The following is a 17,137-nucleotide window of genomic DNA, read 5'->3' on the forward strand; positions in this document are numbered from 1 at the left end:
CAATAATAGGCTAATGAAAAAGTTTAAAAGATAAAGCTGGGGAATGAGAAGGCTTTGAAAAACTCCAAAATATTCTTGGAAATCTAGAAGGTTACATGCATGCATAGGGTTGTGTGCATGCCCAGGAGTATATGCAGGCTCAAGAAAGACCAGAGATGAGAACCCAGTCTTCTTACATTGGGCTGACCTTGAGGATGTGTGCCTTCCTGGGAGAAGTCATGACGATGGCCGAGTTGTCAATTGCCTGGCTCAATTGCATGGCCCACCATGCCTCAGCAAAGGCTAGGAGATTATTGGTTCTTGGAGGCTAAGGAAATCTTTGTCCAATCATTAGCTGAACACATGCTAAAGAATACCGTCTTTTTTTTTTTTTTTTTTTTTTTTTTTTTGAGACGGAGTGTTGGCCAGGCTAGTCTCAAACTCCTGACTTCAAGTGAACCTCCCACTTTGGCCTCCCAAAGTGCTGGGATTACAGGTGTAAGCCACCATGCCTGGCCTAAAAGCAGAAATTATTTAAAAAGAACTAAACAGAAATTTGGAACTTGAAAATTACAGTAACTAAAATGAAAATACTCAAATGGGCCGGGCGCAGTGGCTCACGCCTATAATCCCAGCACTTTGGGAGGCCGAGGTGGGCAGATCACAAGGTCATGAGATTGAGGCCATCCTGGCTAACATAGTGAAACCCTGTCTCTACTAAAAATAAACAAAATTAACCGGGCATGGTGGCATGCGCCTGTAGTCCCAGCTACTTGGGAGGCTGAGGCGACAATCACTTGAACCTGGGAGGTGGAGGTTGTGGTGAGCCAAGATCACGCCACTGCACTCCAGCTTGGGCGACAGAGTCAGACTCTGTCCCCGTGCCCCCCTCCAAAAAAAAAAAAAACAGCCAGGCATGGTGGTTCACACTTGTAATCCCAGCACTTTGGGAGGCCGAGGCGGGCGGATCACAAGGTCAAGAGACCGAGACTATCTGGCCAACATAGTGAAACCCCGTCTCTACTAAAAATACAAAAAATTAGCCAGGCATGGTGGCGCATGCCTATAGTCCCAGCTACTAGGGAGGCTGAGGCAGGAGAATTGCTTGAACCCGGGAGGCGGAGCTTGCAGTGAGCCAAGATCACGCCACTGCACTCCAGCCTGGGCAACAGAGTGAGACTCTGTCTCAAAAAAAAAAAAAAAAAAAGAAAAGAAAAAATCAATAGAGGGTTCAACAACAGATTTGAGTACGCAGAAGAAAAGATCAGTGAATGTGAGAACAGATCAGTTGAGATGATCAAGTCTAAGGAACAGAAAGAAAAATGAATGAAGATAAATGAACAGAGCTTCAGAGACCTATGAGACATCATCAAACAATGGGAGTCCTAGCAGGAGAGGACAAAAAGGAAGGGAGTAAAAAATAATATGTGAAAAAAGAATGGCTGAAACTCCCAAAATTTGATGGAAAAAACATCAATCTATAGAGCCAAGAAGCTCAACAATCTTCAAATAGGATAAACTCAAAGATATCCGTCACCAGACATATCATAATCAAATTATTGAAAGATAAAAAGAGAACCTTGAAAGCAGCAACTGAGAAGTAACCCATCACATGTAATTAATCATCAATAAGATTAACAGCTGGACTGGGTGCAGTGGCTCATGCATGTAATCCCAGCACCTTGGGAGGCTGAAGCGGGAGGATCACTTGAACCCAGGAATTGCAGACCTGCCTGGGCAATATGCGCAAACTCCATCGCTACAAAAAAATACAAAAATTAGCTGGGCATGGTGGCATATGACTGTAGTCCCAGCTACTCGAGAGGCTGGGGTGGGAGGATCTCTTAAGCCTGGGAGTTCAAGGCTGCAGTGAGTTGTGATCAGGCCACCGCACTCCGCACTCCAGGCTGGGTGACAGAGCGAGGTCTTGTGTCAAAAAAAAAAAATGAGAAAGATTAGAACATTTGGAAAAAAGCAGGCCGGCGTGCGGTGGCTCAGGCCTGTAATTCTAGCACTTTGGGAGGCTAAGGCAGGCGGATCACCTGAGCTCAGGAGTTTGAGACCAGCCTGGGCAACATGGTGAAACCCTGTCTCTATCAAACAAACAAAAAACTAGCTGAGTATGGTGGTCTATGTCTGTGGTCCTAGCTACTTGAGAGGCTGAGGTAGGAAGATGGCTTGAGTCTGGGCGGGGGAGGCTGCAGTGAGCCAAGATTACGCCACTACATGCCAGCCTCAGTGACAGAACAAGACCTTATCTAAAAAAAAAAAAAAGAGCTGAAAGGGGGAATTAAATATATATTTTCAAATCTGCCGACGTGGAAATACATTCCAGTGGTGCAATGATGAAGGATAATATTTGGCATATTAGTGGTAAGTGCTTAAGAAACAAAGCCAGGCGTGGTGGCTCACACCTGTAATCCCAGCACTTTGGGAAGCTGAGCTGGGTGGATCACAAGATCAGGAGATGGAGACCATCCTGGCCAACATGGTGAAACCCTGTCTCTACTAAAAATACAAAAATTAGCTGGGCGTGGCGGTGCATGCCTGTAATCCCAGCTACCTGGGAGGCTGAGGCAGGAGAATCGCTTGAATCAGGGAGTCTGAGATTGCAGTGAGCCGAGATTGCGCCACTGCACTCCAGCCTGGCGACAGAGTGAGACTCCGTCTCCAAAAATTAAAATATAAATAAATAAAAATTTTTAAAAAGAGAAAAAAACAAAAGGAGTGAAGGGGCACAAAGGGGGAGGAGTTGAAGGTGAAGGCTGAGTGGTCAGAGAAGGCCTCCCTTAATGAAGACCTGAAGGCAGTGAGGAGTGAGCTTGTGGACACCTGGTGGCTAAACATTCCTGGTCAAACAAACAGCAAGTGTAAAGGACTGGAGCGTAAAGGCGTTGGAGCCAGCCTGGTATGTCGAAATACCTCATTTGCTCACAGTTCTTGTGCACTGAAGAGGCCAGTGTGGCAGGGGCCGTGTGAGCAAATGGAAGTAGTACATCAGGGAGGAAACGGGCATCGTATCCAAACAGATCAATATATTTACAAATACTTCTAGATGTATGAGCTATCTCCAAAGGAATGTACAGGAAACACTGGCACTGGTGGCAAACCCTGGGCAGAACTGGGCAGCTGGACTCAAGGAGTCCAGCACCTTGACTTTTCATTGGCCATCCTGTTTCATTTGAAATTTTCATGGTGTTGGCTGGGCACGGTGTGGCTCATGCCTGTAATCCCAGCACTTTGGGAAGCCAAGGTGGATGGATTACCTGAGGTCAGGAGTTCGAGACCAGCCTGGCCAACATGGTAAAACTACTCTCTAAACCTCTACTAAAAATACAAAAAAAAATTTTAGCTGGGTGTGGTGGCAGGCACCTGTAATCCCAGCTTCTTGGGAGGCTGAGGCGGAATTGCTTGAACCGGGAGGTGGAGGTTGCAGTGAGCAGAGATCATACCACTGCACTCCAGTCCGGACAACAGAGCAAGACTCCGTCTCAAAAAAACATTTGTTTTTCATGGTGTTTAAGTTCTTTGCTACTTCCGACCCACGTCATAACCTCCTCCCACGATCCCTCAAGCTCCCTGTGTGTGCACTAAGATCCTGTTTACAGCCGCTTTTTTTTTTTTTTTTGAGACGGAGTTTCGCTCGTTGCCCAGGCTGGAGTGCAATGGCGCAATCTCGGGTCACAGCAACCTCCGCCTTCTGGGTTCAAGCGATTCTCCTGCCTTAGCATCCAAAGTAGCTGGGGTTACAGGCATGCACCACCACGCCTGGCTAATTTTGTATTTTTAGTAGAGACGAGGTTTCTCCATGTTGGTCAGGCTGGTCTCGAACTCCCAACCTCAGGTTATCTGGCCGCCTCGGTCTCCCAAAGTGCTGGCATTATAGGCATGAACCACCGTGCCCAGCCCCTACAGCCACTTTTCCTCATGAGCAGCTATTTCACAAGATCTATCTCTGGGGCCATTTCTCTCCATACAAGAATCATCTCTGCTCATGTGAACGCATCAGACAAGTTTGTCACCATTTGAAGTTTATTTTTGTTTTTTGGGATGGAGTCTCACTCTGTCGCCCAGATTGGAGTGCAGTGGTGTAATCTCAGCTCACTGCAACCTCCACCTCCCAGGTTCAAGTGATTGTCCTGCCTCAGCCTCCCTAGCAGCTGGGATTACAGGCATGCACCACCACACCTGGCCAATTTTTGTATTTTTATTTTTATTTTTGTATTTTTAGAAGAGATGGGTCTCACCAGCTTGGCCAGGCTGGTTTTGAATTCCTGACCTCATGACCCGCTTGCCTGGGCCTCCCAAAGTGCTAGGGTTACAGGTGTGAGCCACTGCGCCCCAGTCATTTGAAAGGTTTTCAGGACACACCAGTTCAGCCACAAGAATGTTCCAGCTGGTCATGCTGGCTAGGTCCCTGTTGACACGTCTGTTGGGGATATTCTGGGCTATTATTGTGTGGCAATTCTTTTGGGGGCACCATGAAGAATAGCTCTCAATTTGGCCTTTTTTTTTTTTTTGAGACGGAGTCTTGCTCTGTCGCCCAGGCTGGAGTGCAGTGGCGCGATCTCGGCTCACTGCAAGCTCCGCCTCCTGGGTTCACGCCATTCTCCTGCCTCAGCCTCCCGAGTAACTGGGACTACAGGCGCCCGCCACCGTGCCTGGCGAATTTTTATATTTTTAGTAAAGACGGGTTTTCACCATGTTGGCCAGGATGGTCTGGATCTCTTGACCTCGTGATCCGCCTGCCTCGGCCTCCCAAAGTGCTGGGATTACAGGTGTGAGCCACCGCGCCCGGCCTTCAGTTTGGCCTACTTAAATGACTTCCAACTACCATCGTGATCAGCATGAAAGAGCAGGTCCCAACACAGGGAGAAGTTACACATTGTGCAGGAGATTGCTTATGAGATACTAAGAACTCTTCTTTTTTTTTTTTTTTTTTTTTGGTGAGACGGAGATTTACTCGTTGCCCAGGATGGAGTGCAATGGCGTGATCTCGGCTCACCGCATCCTCCGCCTCCCAGGTTCAAGCAATTCTCCTGCCTCAGCCTCCCAAGTAGCTGGGATTACAGGCATGTGCCACCACGCCCGGCCAATTTTGTATTTTTAGTAGAGATGGGGTTTCACCGTGTTGCCCAGGATGGTCTTGAACTCCAGACCTCAGGTGATCCACCCGCCTCGGCCTCCCAAAGTGCTGGGATTATAGGCGTGAGCCACCGCACCTGGCCATTAAGAACTAATTTCTTAGGTGTAAATAATTATGTTAAAAAAAAATAGGTATCTCGAGGCAGGAGAATAGTTTGAACCCAGAAGGCAGAGGTTGCAGAGAGCTGAGATGACACCACTGCACTCTAGCCTGGGCAACAGATTGAGACTCAGTCTCAAAAAAAAATAAATAAATGGTATCTCCAAGAGATACATATAGTTTCTTATTTCTGGATAAAATATAATCTCCAGGATTTGCTTTAAAATTATGTAGGGTGGTTGCACACATAGGTACTTAGGTTATTCTGTATAATCAACTATTTGACTCATTGACTGGCACAGAGAGGGTAGTCAAGGTTCAATAAAATTAAGTTAAAAAATGCTGGGCGCGGTGGCTCATGCCTGTAATCCCAGCACTTTGGGAGGCTGAGGCAGGTGGATCACCTGAAGTCAGGAGTTTGAGACCAGCCTGGCCAACATGGTGAGACCCCATCTCTACTAAAAATACAAAAATTAGCCAGGCATGGTGGAGTGTGCCTGTAGACCCAGCTAGTTGGGAGGCTGAGGCAGGAGAGTCGCTTGAACACCAGAGGTGGAGGTTGCAGTGAGCTGAGGTCATGCCATTGCACTCCAGCCTGTGTGACAGAATGAGATTCTATCATAAAAAAACAAAAACAAAATAAAACAATTAAATTAAATTAAAAAAATAAACACAAAACAGAAAAAATACTCACTGAAGCCCCTCCCTGGTCAGGGCACTGATTCCAGCCCAGCTTCTTGCCGCCGCCTAGCCCATTCACACGCACGGTCTCACTTTTCCAATGAGTTTTTATTAGCAGGTAAGTCATGATTTAGGATCCCGGGGTGGGGATCACTAGGTACTAGGTCCCCCTTCACCATCCTGGGAGAAGGACAGAGGACAGAGGACAGGGAGGTACAGCCAGTTCAGATCTTCCCGGGAAACGTGCCTTCAGCCCGTTGCTCGTCCCAGTCTGTGACCTGTGGAAAGACAGTGTTATTCCCACCGCGGTAGGGAAACCGCATGGGGGGACTTCTTATCTTCCTCACTTTGCCCACCTGTTTGTTCAACCAATATCCACAGGTACCTGCTGTGTGCCAACCTCTATTCCAGGGGCCGGGGAATCAGCAGTGACCCCAAAAGACAGAAATCACTGTTCTGAACAAGCTGACGTGCTGGGAGGAGAGTAACGGGCAGCAGGAAAACCCCAGGCCCACTGCAGAGCTGTTGATGGGGAGATCTGTCACTGTACAGAGCTCCAAGGGTGGGCCCTGCTTTGAAAACCTCATGTCAACACTATGCTGTTTGTCCAAATAGGGGAGATGGAATAGCAGGCAGCTGTGAAAAAACAAAACGAGGCTGATTTATGTTCCGTCATGAATGGATGGATCTTCAAGATATACAGTGAAGTGCAAAAAAGGTGCCAAACGGAATACACAGTGCAATCCCACCACTGACCACAGGCAATGCTTAGTATAAATGATCATAGAGGCCGGGTGTGGTGACTCACGACTCACGCCTGTCATCCCAGCACTTTGCGGGGCCAATGTAGGAGGACTGCTTGAGCTCAGGAGTTTGAGACCAACCTGGACAACAGAGCAAGACCTCCATCTCTACAAAAAATAAAAAACAAGCGGGACATTGTGGCTCGTGCCTATAATCCCAGCACTTTGGGAGGTGGAAGTGGAAGGATCGCTTGAGCCCAGGAGTTTGAGACCAGCCTGGTGAACGTGGCAAAACCCTGTCTCTACAAAAGATACAAAACTTAGCCAGGCATGGTGGCATGCACCTGTAGTCCCAGTGACTAGGGAGGCTGAGGTGGGAGAACTGCCTGAACCCAGGAGTTCGAGGCTGCAGTGAGCTATGATGCTACCATTGCACACTGCCCTCCAGCCTGAGTGACAGAGCAAGATTGTCTCTCTAAAAACAAAAATAAAAATAAAAATAAAAAAAAGATGAAAAGGCCCATATAAGGCCTATGTCAAATTAACACTCCCTGAAAGTAACACTCTACTCTGTGGGCCTCACAGGCAGTTACAAGCATAAACGTTTTTATATACATACGCGCTCACATTTTATGCTATAAGGCAGGGGTCCCTGAGCCCCAACCAGGTACTGGTCTGTGGCCTGTTAGGAACTGGGCCGCACAACTGGAAGTGAGTGGCAGGTGAGCGAGAGAAGCTTCAACTATATTTACAAGCACTCCCTAAGGCTCAAATTACTGCCCGAGTTCCACCTCCTGTCAGATCAGCGGTGGCATTAGATTCTCACAGGAGTGCGAACCCTATTGTGAACTGCGCATGTGAGGGATCTAGGCGGTGCGCTCCTTATGAGAATCTAATGCCTGATGATCTGTCACTGTCTCCCATCACCCCTAGATGGGACCATCTCGTTGGAGGAAAACAAGCTCAGGGCTCCCACTGATTCTACAGTATGGTGAGTTGTATAATTATTTTATTATATATTGTAATAATAGTAGGAATAAAGTGGACAATACATGTAATATGCTGGACTCATCCTTACACCATCCCCAACCCTGTCTGTGGAAAAACTGTCTTCCATGAAACCCGTCCCTGGTGCCAAAAAGGGTGAGGACCACTGGTGCAAGGAACAGTGGATGAGAGACTGAATCTGAATCCCTGCTCCATCACTTCCAAGCTGTGTGACCTTGGGCAAGCTACTCAACCTTTCTGGGCCTCAGTTTCCAATTCCGTAAAATAAGGATACTAACAATAGTACCTACCTCATACGGTTGTTTTAGCATGTTGACCTCATGTGATGTAAAGTGCTAACATGGCCGGGCGCGGTGGCTCACGCCTGTAATCCCAGCACTTTGGAAGGCCGAAGCAGGTGGATCACCTGAGGTCAGGAGTTTGAGACCAGCCTGGCCAACATGGTGAAACTCTGTCTCCACTAAAAATACAAAAATCAGCTGGGCGTGGTGGCAGGCGCCTGTAATCCCAGATACTCGGGAGGCTGAGGCAGGATAATTGCCTGAACCTGGGAGGCGGAGGTTGCAGTGAGCTGAGATTGCACCACTGCACTCCAGCCTGGGAGACAGAGCAGCAAGACTCCATCTCAAAAAAAATTTTAAAAAAAGTGCTAACAACATAGCTGGCCCATAATAAGTGCCATCAGTGTATGCCTACTTTATTTACATACACACACCACATCATAAAAACTCCGTCCTTGCAAATTGACTCCTACTATATAGATTGTTCTGCAACTTGCTTTTCCTGTGTCTTAGCATTCTTTCCGTGTGCCAGCACGTAGATCACCACAGTCTCCATAAAGACTATCAAGATAAATGTTTTAAGTTGGGTTATTTCCAAATATTCCCCATTACAAACAGCTCTGCAATGGGCATCTTTGTACATGAAGATTTTTGTAGCATGCCTAGATGTGGAATTACCAAGTTAAAGAAGGGTAATTTTTTTTATTTTGAAAGATTCAGCTGGGTGAGGTAGCTCACGCCTATAATCCCAGCACTTTGGGAGGCTGAGGCAGGCAGACTGCTTTGAGCTCAGGAGTTCGAGACCAGTCTGGGCGACATGGCGAAACCCCATTTCTACAAAAAAATACAAAAATTGGGCCAGGTGTGGTGGCTCATGCCTGTCGTCCCAGCTACTCAGGAGGCTGAGGCAGGAGAATCACTTGAACCCAGGAGGCGGAGGTTACAGTGAGCCGAGATCATGCTACTGCACTCCAGACTGGGCAACAGCGTAAGACTCAAGAAAGAAAAGAAAAGAAAGAAAGGAAAGAAAGAAAGAGTGGGAGAAGGAGAGGGAGACAGGGAGAGAGGGAGAGAAGGACAGAGGGAGAGAAGGACAGAGGGAGAGAAGGAGAGAGGGGGAGGGAGAGAGTGAGAGAGAGGAAGGGGGGGGAGAGAGAGAAAGAGAGAGAGAGACACAGAGAGGCAGGCACAGTGGCACATGCCTATAGTCCCAGCTACTCAGGAGGCTGAGGCAGGAGGAACACTTGAGCCCAGGAGTTCGAGTCCTGCCGAGGCAACATCGTGAGACCCTGTCTTTAAAAACTTGTTTTTGTTTTTGTTTTTTAAACAAAGGGCAGGGGCATAGCAAAGAGCTATTAAATATTGACAACAGATTTGCTCAGATCAGGGCTGAAGGGACTCTCTTACTGTGTCATTATTTAGAAGTCCACACTGAAGTAGGCAGGGGTGTAGGCAGGGGTGAAATGATGTGTCTGGGACTTGCTTTAGAATACTTCAGCAAAGGAAAGAAGAAAAAGAAAAAGGGTAGATGAAGAAACTGTGGATAAATCTTGATAACTATTCACTTTGGGTGATGGATGTATTTGGGGTCAATGAATTATTCTCTCTACTTTGAAAATGTTCATAATAGGGCCGGGCGTGGTAGCTCACACTTATAATCCTGGCACTCTGGGAGGCCAAGGCAGGTGGATCATGAAGTCAGGAGATCGAGACCATTCTGGGCTGACATGGTGAAACCCCATCTCTATTAAAATACAAAAAACTAGCTGGGCGTGGTGGTGCACACCTGTAGTCCCAGCTACTTGGGAGGCTGAGGCAGGGGAATCACTTGAACCTGGGAGGCGGAGGTTGCAGTGAGCCAAGATCGCACCACTGCACTCCAGCCTGGTAACAGAGCAAGACTGTCTTAAAAAAAAAAAAAAAAAAGAAAGAAAAAGAAAATGCTCATAATAAAAAAGGACAGGACTGCACAGAATTGTGAGCTATACAGGGATGGGAACCCAGTGCTGAGTGTGTATTTGGAGAGTGCATGAGTGAGCTACATCTAGCAAGATGCCCTGGTCACCTCAGCTGAGAGCCCTGACTGGTTGAGAGGCATCAGCAGAAGGAGAAAGGGAGGCAATTCTAGGAGGGAGGAAAGGCATTGAGTCCTGGGACAATGTGGAGCCCTGTCCTCCCTCTGCCCCTCACAGATGAGCTCCTACCAAGCCACCACACTCCCCTCTGCAAAGACCCCACCCCAGCATCCCAAGGGCCCTGGTAGGAGGCACATACCCAGGATGTGGGGCAGAGGGACTGGTACACACGCTGGTACCATTCGCACACAGAGACATTGCCTCCTTTAGCGGTCATTGCCTTCTGGCAGCGGTGGAAGTCTGTGAAGAAAGGGGTTCAAGTCAGCCCAGATCAAGAGCTGGAGCACATTTTTTTTTTTTTTTTTTTTTTTTTGAGGTAGGGTCTCGCTCTGTCACTCAGGCTGGAGTGCAATGGTGTGACCTTGGCTCACTGGAACCCCTACCACCTCCTGGGTTCAAGTGATTCTCCTGCCTCAGCTTCTCGAGTAGCTGGGATTACAGGCGCCTGCCACCATGCCCGGCTAATTTTTTGTATTTTTAGTAGAGACAGGGTTTCGCCATGTTGGCCAGGCTGGTCTTGATCTGCCTGCCTCGGCCTCCCAAAGTGCTAGGATTACAGGTGGGAGTCACCGCATCCAGCAAAATTACATTTATAAAGATATTAACAGCCACACCATTTGAAAGAACTCCAAAATGAAAATCACACAAGTGTCCAGGCGTAGAATAAATTGTAGAAAACTGAACAGCAATGAAAATGAACAAGCTATATGCCACAGCATGTATAGATCTGAGACGATATTCGAATGAAAAAATCCAAACACAAAAGAATACACACAGTACTTATAAAGTTCACAAAGAGGTGAATCTAAACACGGTGGTAGCTGGGCATGGTGGCTCACACCTGTAATCTCAGCACTTTGGGAGGCTGAGGCAGGTGGATCACGAGGTCAGGAGATCGAGACCAGCCTGGCCAACATGGTGAAGCCCCGTCTCTACTAAAAACACAAACAATTAGCCGGGTGTGGTGGCATGTGCCTGTAGTCCCAGCTACTCAGGAGGCTGAGGCAGGAGAATTGCTTAAACCCAGGAGGCGGAGGCTGCAGTGAGCTGAGATTGTACTACTGCACTCCAACCTGGGCAACGGGGCAAGACTCTGTCTCAAAAAAAAAAAAAAAAAATTGGCCAGGCACGGTGGCTCACGCCTGTAATCTCAGCACTTTGGGAGGCTGAGGCGGGTGGATCACAAAGTCAGGAGTTTAAGACCAGCCTGGCCAAGATGGTAAAACCCTGTCTCTACTAAAAATAAAAAAATAAAAAAAAATTAGCCAGGCATGGTGGCAGGTGCCTGTAATCCCAGTTACTCAGGAGGCTGAGGCAGAGAATTGCTTGAAGCTGAGAGGTGAAGGCTGCAGTGAGCTAAGATGGCACCACTGTACTCCACCCTGGGTGACAAAGCCAGACTCCATCTCAAAAAAAAAAAAAAAAAAAAAAGCCACGTGCAGTGGCTCACGCCTATAATCCCAGCACTTTGGGAGGCGAGGCGGGCGGACCACGGGGTCAGGAGATCAAGATCATACTGGCTAACATGGTGAAATCCCATCTCTACTAAAAATACAAAAAAATTAGCCGGACGTGGTGGCGGGTGCCTGTAGTCCCAGCTACTAGGGAGGTTGAGGCAGGAGAATGGCGTGAACCTGGGAGGCAGAGCTTGCAGTGAGCCGAGATCATGCCACTGCACTCCAGCCTGGGCGACAGAGCGAGACTCCGTCTCAAAAAAAAAATTAGCTGGGTGTGGTGGCGGGCGCCTGTAATCCCAGCTACTCAGGAGGTTGAGGCAGGAGAATCACTTGAACCCGGGAGGCATAGGTTGCAGAGAGGTGAGATCGTGCCACTGCACTCCAGCCTGGGCAACGAGAAAGAAACTCCATCAATAACATAACAAAATAACATAATATACATAACATATATACAATAAAATAAAATAAAATAAAAAACATGGTGGTAAAACAAAGATGTGAGGCCTTGTGCAGTGGCTCACGCCAGTAATTCCAACACTTTGGGAGGCCGAGGCGGGTGGATCACCTGAGGTCAGGAGTTCAAGACCAGCCTGATCAACATGGTGAAACCTCGTCTTTACTAAAAACAAAAAACATAAAAAATTAGCTGGGCATGGTGGTGGGTGCCTGTAATCCCAGCTACTCATGAGGCTGAGACAGGAGAATCGCTTGAACCCAGGAGGTGGGGGAGGTTGCAGTGAGCCAAGATTGTGACATTGCACTCCAGCCTGGGCAACAAGAGCAAAAAACTCAGTCTCAAAAACAAACAAAAACAAAGATGTGATCACCCCCAGTTAGTGGGGTCACTTCTCTACTGGGGAGAGCAGGGTGTTGTGTTCCAGACAGGACATAAAGAAGGCAGGGAGGCCAGGCGCAGTGGCTCATGCCTGTAATCCCAGCACTTTGGGAGGCTGAGGCAGGCGGATCACCTGAGGTTAGGAGTTCGACACCAGCCTGACCAACATGGAGAAACCCCATCTCTACTAAAAAGACAAAATTAGCCAGGGGTGGTGACACATGCCTGTAATTCCAGCTACTAGGGAGGCTGAGGCAGGAGAATTGCTTGAACCTGGGAGGCAGAGGTTGCAGTGAGCCAAGATCGCACCACTGCACTCCAGCCTGGGCAACAAGAGCGAAACTCCGTCTCAAAAAAACAAAAGAAAGAAAGAAAGAAAGAAAGAAAGAAAGAAAGAAAGAAAGAAAGAAAGAAAGAAGGTAGGGAGATAAGAGTGTGGGCAATGTCTGCTTTTCTATCCAGGTTATGGTCGCACAAGGGGTTCACTTTAGAATTATTCATTTAGCTGTATATGTTTGTTATGTGCTTTCTGTATATGTTACACTACACACACACATACAGCTTAAAAAAAAAAAAAAATCATTGTAGGGGCCAGGCACAGTGGCTCACAACTATAATCCCAACACTTTGGGAAGCTGAGGCAGGAAGATGACATGAAGCCAAGAGTCTGAGACCAGCCTGGGCAACAAAGCGAGACGTCTTCTCTACAAAAAAGTTAGCCAAGTGCAGTAGTGTGGGCCTGTGGTCCCAGCTACTCGAGAGGCTGAGGTAGGAGGACCTCTTGAGCCCGGGAGGTTGAGGCTGCAGTGAGCTATGACTGCACCACTGCACTCCGGCCTAGGTGACAGTGAGACCCCATCTCTGGAAAACAACAACAACAACAAAACATAATAATAATAAAAAATTTAAATTAAAAAAAAAAAATCATTGCAGGAACTAAAGTTTGTAACCCTGGCCTGGACCTGAACAGCAGGTGATGAGAGGTATGGGCCTTCCAGAGTAGGGATGTTCAGAACAAAAGGGAGGACGCTGGGGTGGATGAGTCCTCTAGGAAGAGGCAAGCGGTGAGTGACTCGAGGTATGTGGCCAGGGAAAGGTCCTGCTTACCCAGGTAGTTCTGCCAGCAGTTGTTGGTCTGGTTCTGGTTGGGGAAGCGGCTGTCAAAAGGGGCAGTCTTGTAGTTCTTGATTTTGGTCTCAATGTCTTCTTCCGCCATGGTGCTGAATCCTGGAGGCGAAAGGAGTGGGTGTTGGCAGGGGCCCCAGGGCCCCTGAGCAAGCCAGACTACCCAGGATCAGTGGAAGAGGGCAGGCACAGAAGAATGGGCTGAGTGTGGACAAGTTCCTGCCTCTCAACATACACAGAGATGAGGGGCAGGGCGAATTCACACATCTGAATGTGGCGGTCATGGCAGGGTTGGGGTACAACTCCTCAGCAAAATCAAGCCTGGTCCCCAAATAACATGAGCTAACACTCACTGAGTGCTTACTACATGCCAGGCGCTGTTCTACACACATTACTCCTACTTTACTCTAAAAGGTAGGAACTATTACTATCACCATTGCCCAGACGAGGAAGGAACAGGGTGTCTAAGTGACTTTCTAAGGTTAAACAGCATAAATATAAATGGTGGGCTGCCTCCGTTGTTGGCATAATCTCCACTGCAAAGATTCTTAATCTTTTTGGTGCCACAAACTCCTCAGCAGTCTGATGAATCCCATAAACCTCTCGCTGAATTTTTTTTTTTCTTTTTTAGAGACAGAGTCTTGCTCTGTCACCCAGGCTGGAGGGCAGTGGTACGATCTAGGCTCACGAACCTCCGCCTCCCAGGTTCAAGCAATTCTGTTGCTTCAGCCTCCCGAACAGCTGAGATTACAGGCGCCCGCCACCATGCCCTGCTAATTTTTTTGTATTTTTAGTAGAAACAAGGTTTTACCATGTTGGTCAGACTGGTCTCGAACTCCTGATCTCAAATGATCCGTCTGGCTTGGTCTCTCAAAATGTTGAGATTACGGGAGGGAGCCAACAAATCCAGCCTGAATATGTTTAAATGTATTTAAAAATTGCATAGGTTCCATGAGTACACGAAGAAGAGAAAAAAACCTGCACAGCATCACAAAGGAAACCAGTTATATCCAGCTGAGGATTCATTAAGGAATACAATTTTTGCAGGGTGCAGTGGCTCACGCCTGTAATCCTAGCACTTTGTGAGGCCGGGGGGCGGGGCAGGGTGGATCACCTGAGGTCAGGAGTTCAAGACCAGCCTGGCCAACATGGTGAAATCCTGTCTCTACTAAAAATACAAAAATTAGCTCGCGTGGAGAGCAGTGGCGCGATCTCAGCTCACTGCAACCTCCACCACCTGGGTTCAATCCCAGTTACTCTGGATGTTGAGGCAAGAGAATCGCTTGAACCCAGGAGGCGGAGGTTGCAGTGAGCCGAGATTGTGCCAGTGCACTCCAACCTGGGCAAAAGAGCAAAAACACTGTCTCCAAAAAAAAAAAAAGAATACAATTTTGAAGTAATCATAAATGAATATAGTACTTTGTGACATTTGCAGTTATAATGTGATATAAGAATATCTGTGATTTTGGGTGGGGCACGGTGGCTCACACCTGTAATCACAGCACTTTGGGACGCTGAGGTGGGAGAATCGCTTGAGCCCAAGAGTTCAAGACCACCCTGGGCAACATGGTGAAACCCCATCTCATCTCTACAAAAAAATATTAAAATTGGCCGGGAACGGTGGCTCACGCCTGTAATACCAGCACTTTGGGAGGCTGAGGTGGGCAGATCGCCTCAGGTCAAGAGTTCGAGACCAGCCTGGCTAACATGGTAAAACCCTGTCTCTACTAAAAATACAAAAAATTAGCTGGGGGTGGTGGCATGTACCGGTAATTCCAGCTACTCGGGAGGCAAGACCTTGTCTCAAAACATAAAATAAAATAAAATTAAATTAAAATTAGCCAGGTGTGGTGGCACATGCCTGTGGTTCCAGCTACTGAGGTAGGATCGCTTGCGCAGGGAAGCAGAGGTTGCAGTGAGCCGAGATTTCTCCACTGCACGCCAGCCTGGGTGACACAGAGACCCTGTCTCAAAAAAGGAGAAAAAAATAAAAAAAGGAATATATATGATTTTGATTGCTAACAAAATCACAGCTGCTGCTAGTACGACCGAGGCTGTTACCTCAAAAGGTTAGTAAAAACACAGATGTAATTCCACCCCCCACCCCAATTCAAGTACTAGCATTCCTTGAATTCTACCAACCCTGCGGACCCAGGGTTAAAAACCTTTAATATAATGTCTCTGAAGAAATGACAGTGCTCGTCGGGAACCTGAGAGAAAGCGTCTACTATATTCCAGGGAATCCTAGGAGTCGGGCTATACAGAGACTTGCAGAGCAGTGTCAGATTCAAGCGACGCAAGGTGGTGGTGGGGGTCCGGAGCACTAAAACAGTCTTTCGGTGGGGAGGTGGGGTGTAAAACACCAGCTGCTGGGGCACAGACGCAATCGGTAGGATCGTTAGCGGCGAGATCTCGACCCGGTATCTGAGGATGAGGGTGCATCGGAAATGACGCTGCAGCCCCTCCAACGTCCAAAAGGGAGGATGGACTGGACACCCGGGAGCCAGGCTGCGGCCCGCGGGAGGCCACGCCTGTGAATTGGCCGTGAAGAGCCCTGGAGGACAAACTCCTGGGTCAAATCCTGCTCGCTGTGTAGGCTCAGCTAGGTCGCTAGGTCGCTAGGTATCGCTTGGTATCTCTGAGCCTGTTTACTGACAAAAGGGGATAATCGCAGGCCCTCTCTCACAGGGCTACTGAGAGAGTTAAATGAATTAATTAAAGTTGTCTGGGACGTTGCCCGGCATCAAGGAAGAACCGTATCATTGTTAGACCTTACGATGAACAGAACAGGGCCCCGGGGCGCAGGGAGGCCGGACGCCGCCAGCCGGAAGCCTCAACCCGTTCTCAGGGAAGCTGGGGTCCGGCTCCTCGGCCCGCTAGACTGGGGTCCCAGGTTCCAGAACCCTCCACACTCACCTAAAGGCACCCCAGATGCAACTTGCAGCTCAATGTCACCCTCAGCAAAGATACCAGAGTCGGACAGGAAGCGGAACTATGACCAGCCGGAAGCTGAGCGAGGTGGGGACTAGGGGAGTCTTTCCAGAGGCTAGAGCTCCCTCGCAGGAGGAGGCCACCGAAGCCATTCAAGCCACGCCCAGTAAGAGAACTACGACTTTCTATTGAGTTGAATGCTTGTTCATCATCACTTCTGGCCCAATCGTGAGCTTGCGCGGCTGGGGCTCGGGCGCCTGTGGTTACCGGGTCTTGTCGGAGAGAGCGTTACAGATCCCTGGGCTGGCTGGAGGGTGGGTGCGGGTAAAAATGTCCCAGAGAAACTACTTTTATTCATGCAAGAAATGTTTATTGAACGCTTTTTCTGTGTCGGTTATTTCTTTTCTTTAAAAATGTTTTTTCTTTTATATTTTTTATTTTTTTTTATTTTTTGAGACGGAGTCTCGCTCTGTCGCCCAGGCTGGAGTGCAGTGGCGCGATCTCGGCTCACTGCAAGCTCCGCCTCCCGGGTTCACGCCATTCCCCTGCCTCAGCCTCCCGAGTAGCTGGGACTACAGGCGCCCGCCACCGCGCCCGGCTAATTTTTTGTATTTTTAGTGGAGACGGGGCTTCACCGTGGTCTCCATCTCCTGACCTCGTGATCCGCCCGCCTCGGCCTCCCAAAGTGCTGGGATTACAGGCCCTTTTTAAATTTTT

General features: G+C 48.3%; 1 protein-coding gene across 2 annotated transcripts; it reads right to left on the reverse strand.

Moving 5' to 3' along the window:
• Window positions 1-5,994: 5,994 nt before the first annotated feature.
• LOC101010708 (cytochrome c oxidase subunit 6B1) lies at window positions 5,995-16,586 on the reverse strand. 2 transcript variants are annotated; one of them, XM_009194176.4, is made up of 5 exons: window positions 16,406-16,537; window positions 15,351-15,453; window positions 13,472-13,591; window positions 10,212-10,312; window positions 5,995-6,183 (listed from the first exon to the last, which is right to left on the reverse strand). In XM_009194176.4, exons 3-5 carry the CDS (start codon window positions 13,578-13,580, stop codon window positions 6,130-6,132), a joined length of 264 nt encoding a protein of 87 aa, XP_009192440.1. In that variant the 5' UTR covers window positions 13,581-13,591; window positions 15,351-15,453; window positions 16,406-16,537; the 3' UTR covers window positions 5,995-6,129. The 2 variants fall into 2 exon arrangements, with proteins under 2 accessions (XP_009192440.1, XP_003915408.1); XM_003915359.3 differs by lacking the exon at window positions 15,351-15,453 and having other exon boundaries at window positions 16,406-16,586.
• Between the last annotated feature and the right edge of the window lie 551 nt (window positions 16,587-17,137).

Source organism: Papio anubis, chromosome 20 (assembly GCF_008728515.1).
Source record: "Papio anubis isolate 15944 chromosome 20, Panubis1.0, whole genome shotgun sequence".
Taxonomy (NCBI): Eukaryota; Metazoa; Chordata; class Mammalia; order Primates; family Cercopithecidae; genus Papio; species Papio anubis.

Bases quoted from the DNA above. Each gene is read 5' to 3' on its own strand.
- LOC101010708 (XM_003915359.3), bottom strand. From the start codon at position 13,580: ATGGCGGAAGAAGACATTGAGACCAAAATCAAGAACTACAAGACTGCC. The intron at 10,313-13,471 runs GTAAGCAGGACC...CTTTCTTCACAG, and splicing joins CTGCTGGCAGAACTACCTGG to ACTTCCACCGCTGCCAGAAG. The intron at 6,184-10,211 runs GTATGTGCCTCC...GTCTTTCCACAG, and splicing joins CCCTCTGCCCCACATCCTGG to GTCACAGACTGGGACGAGCA.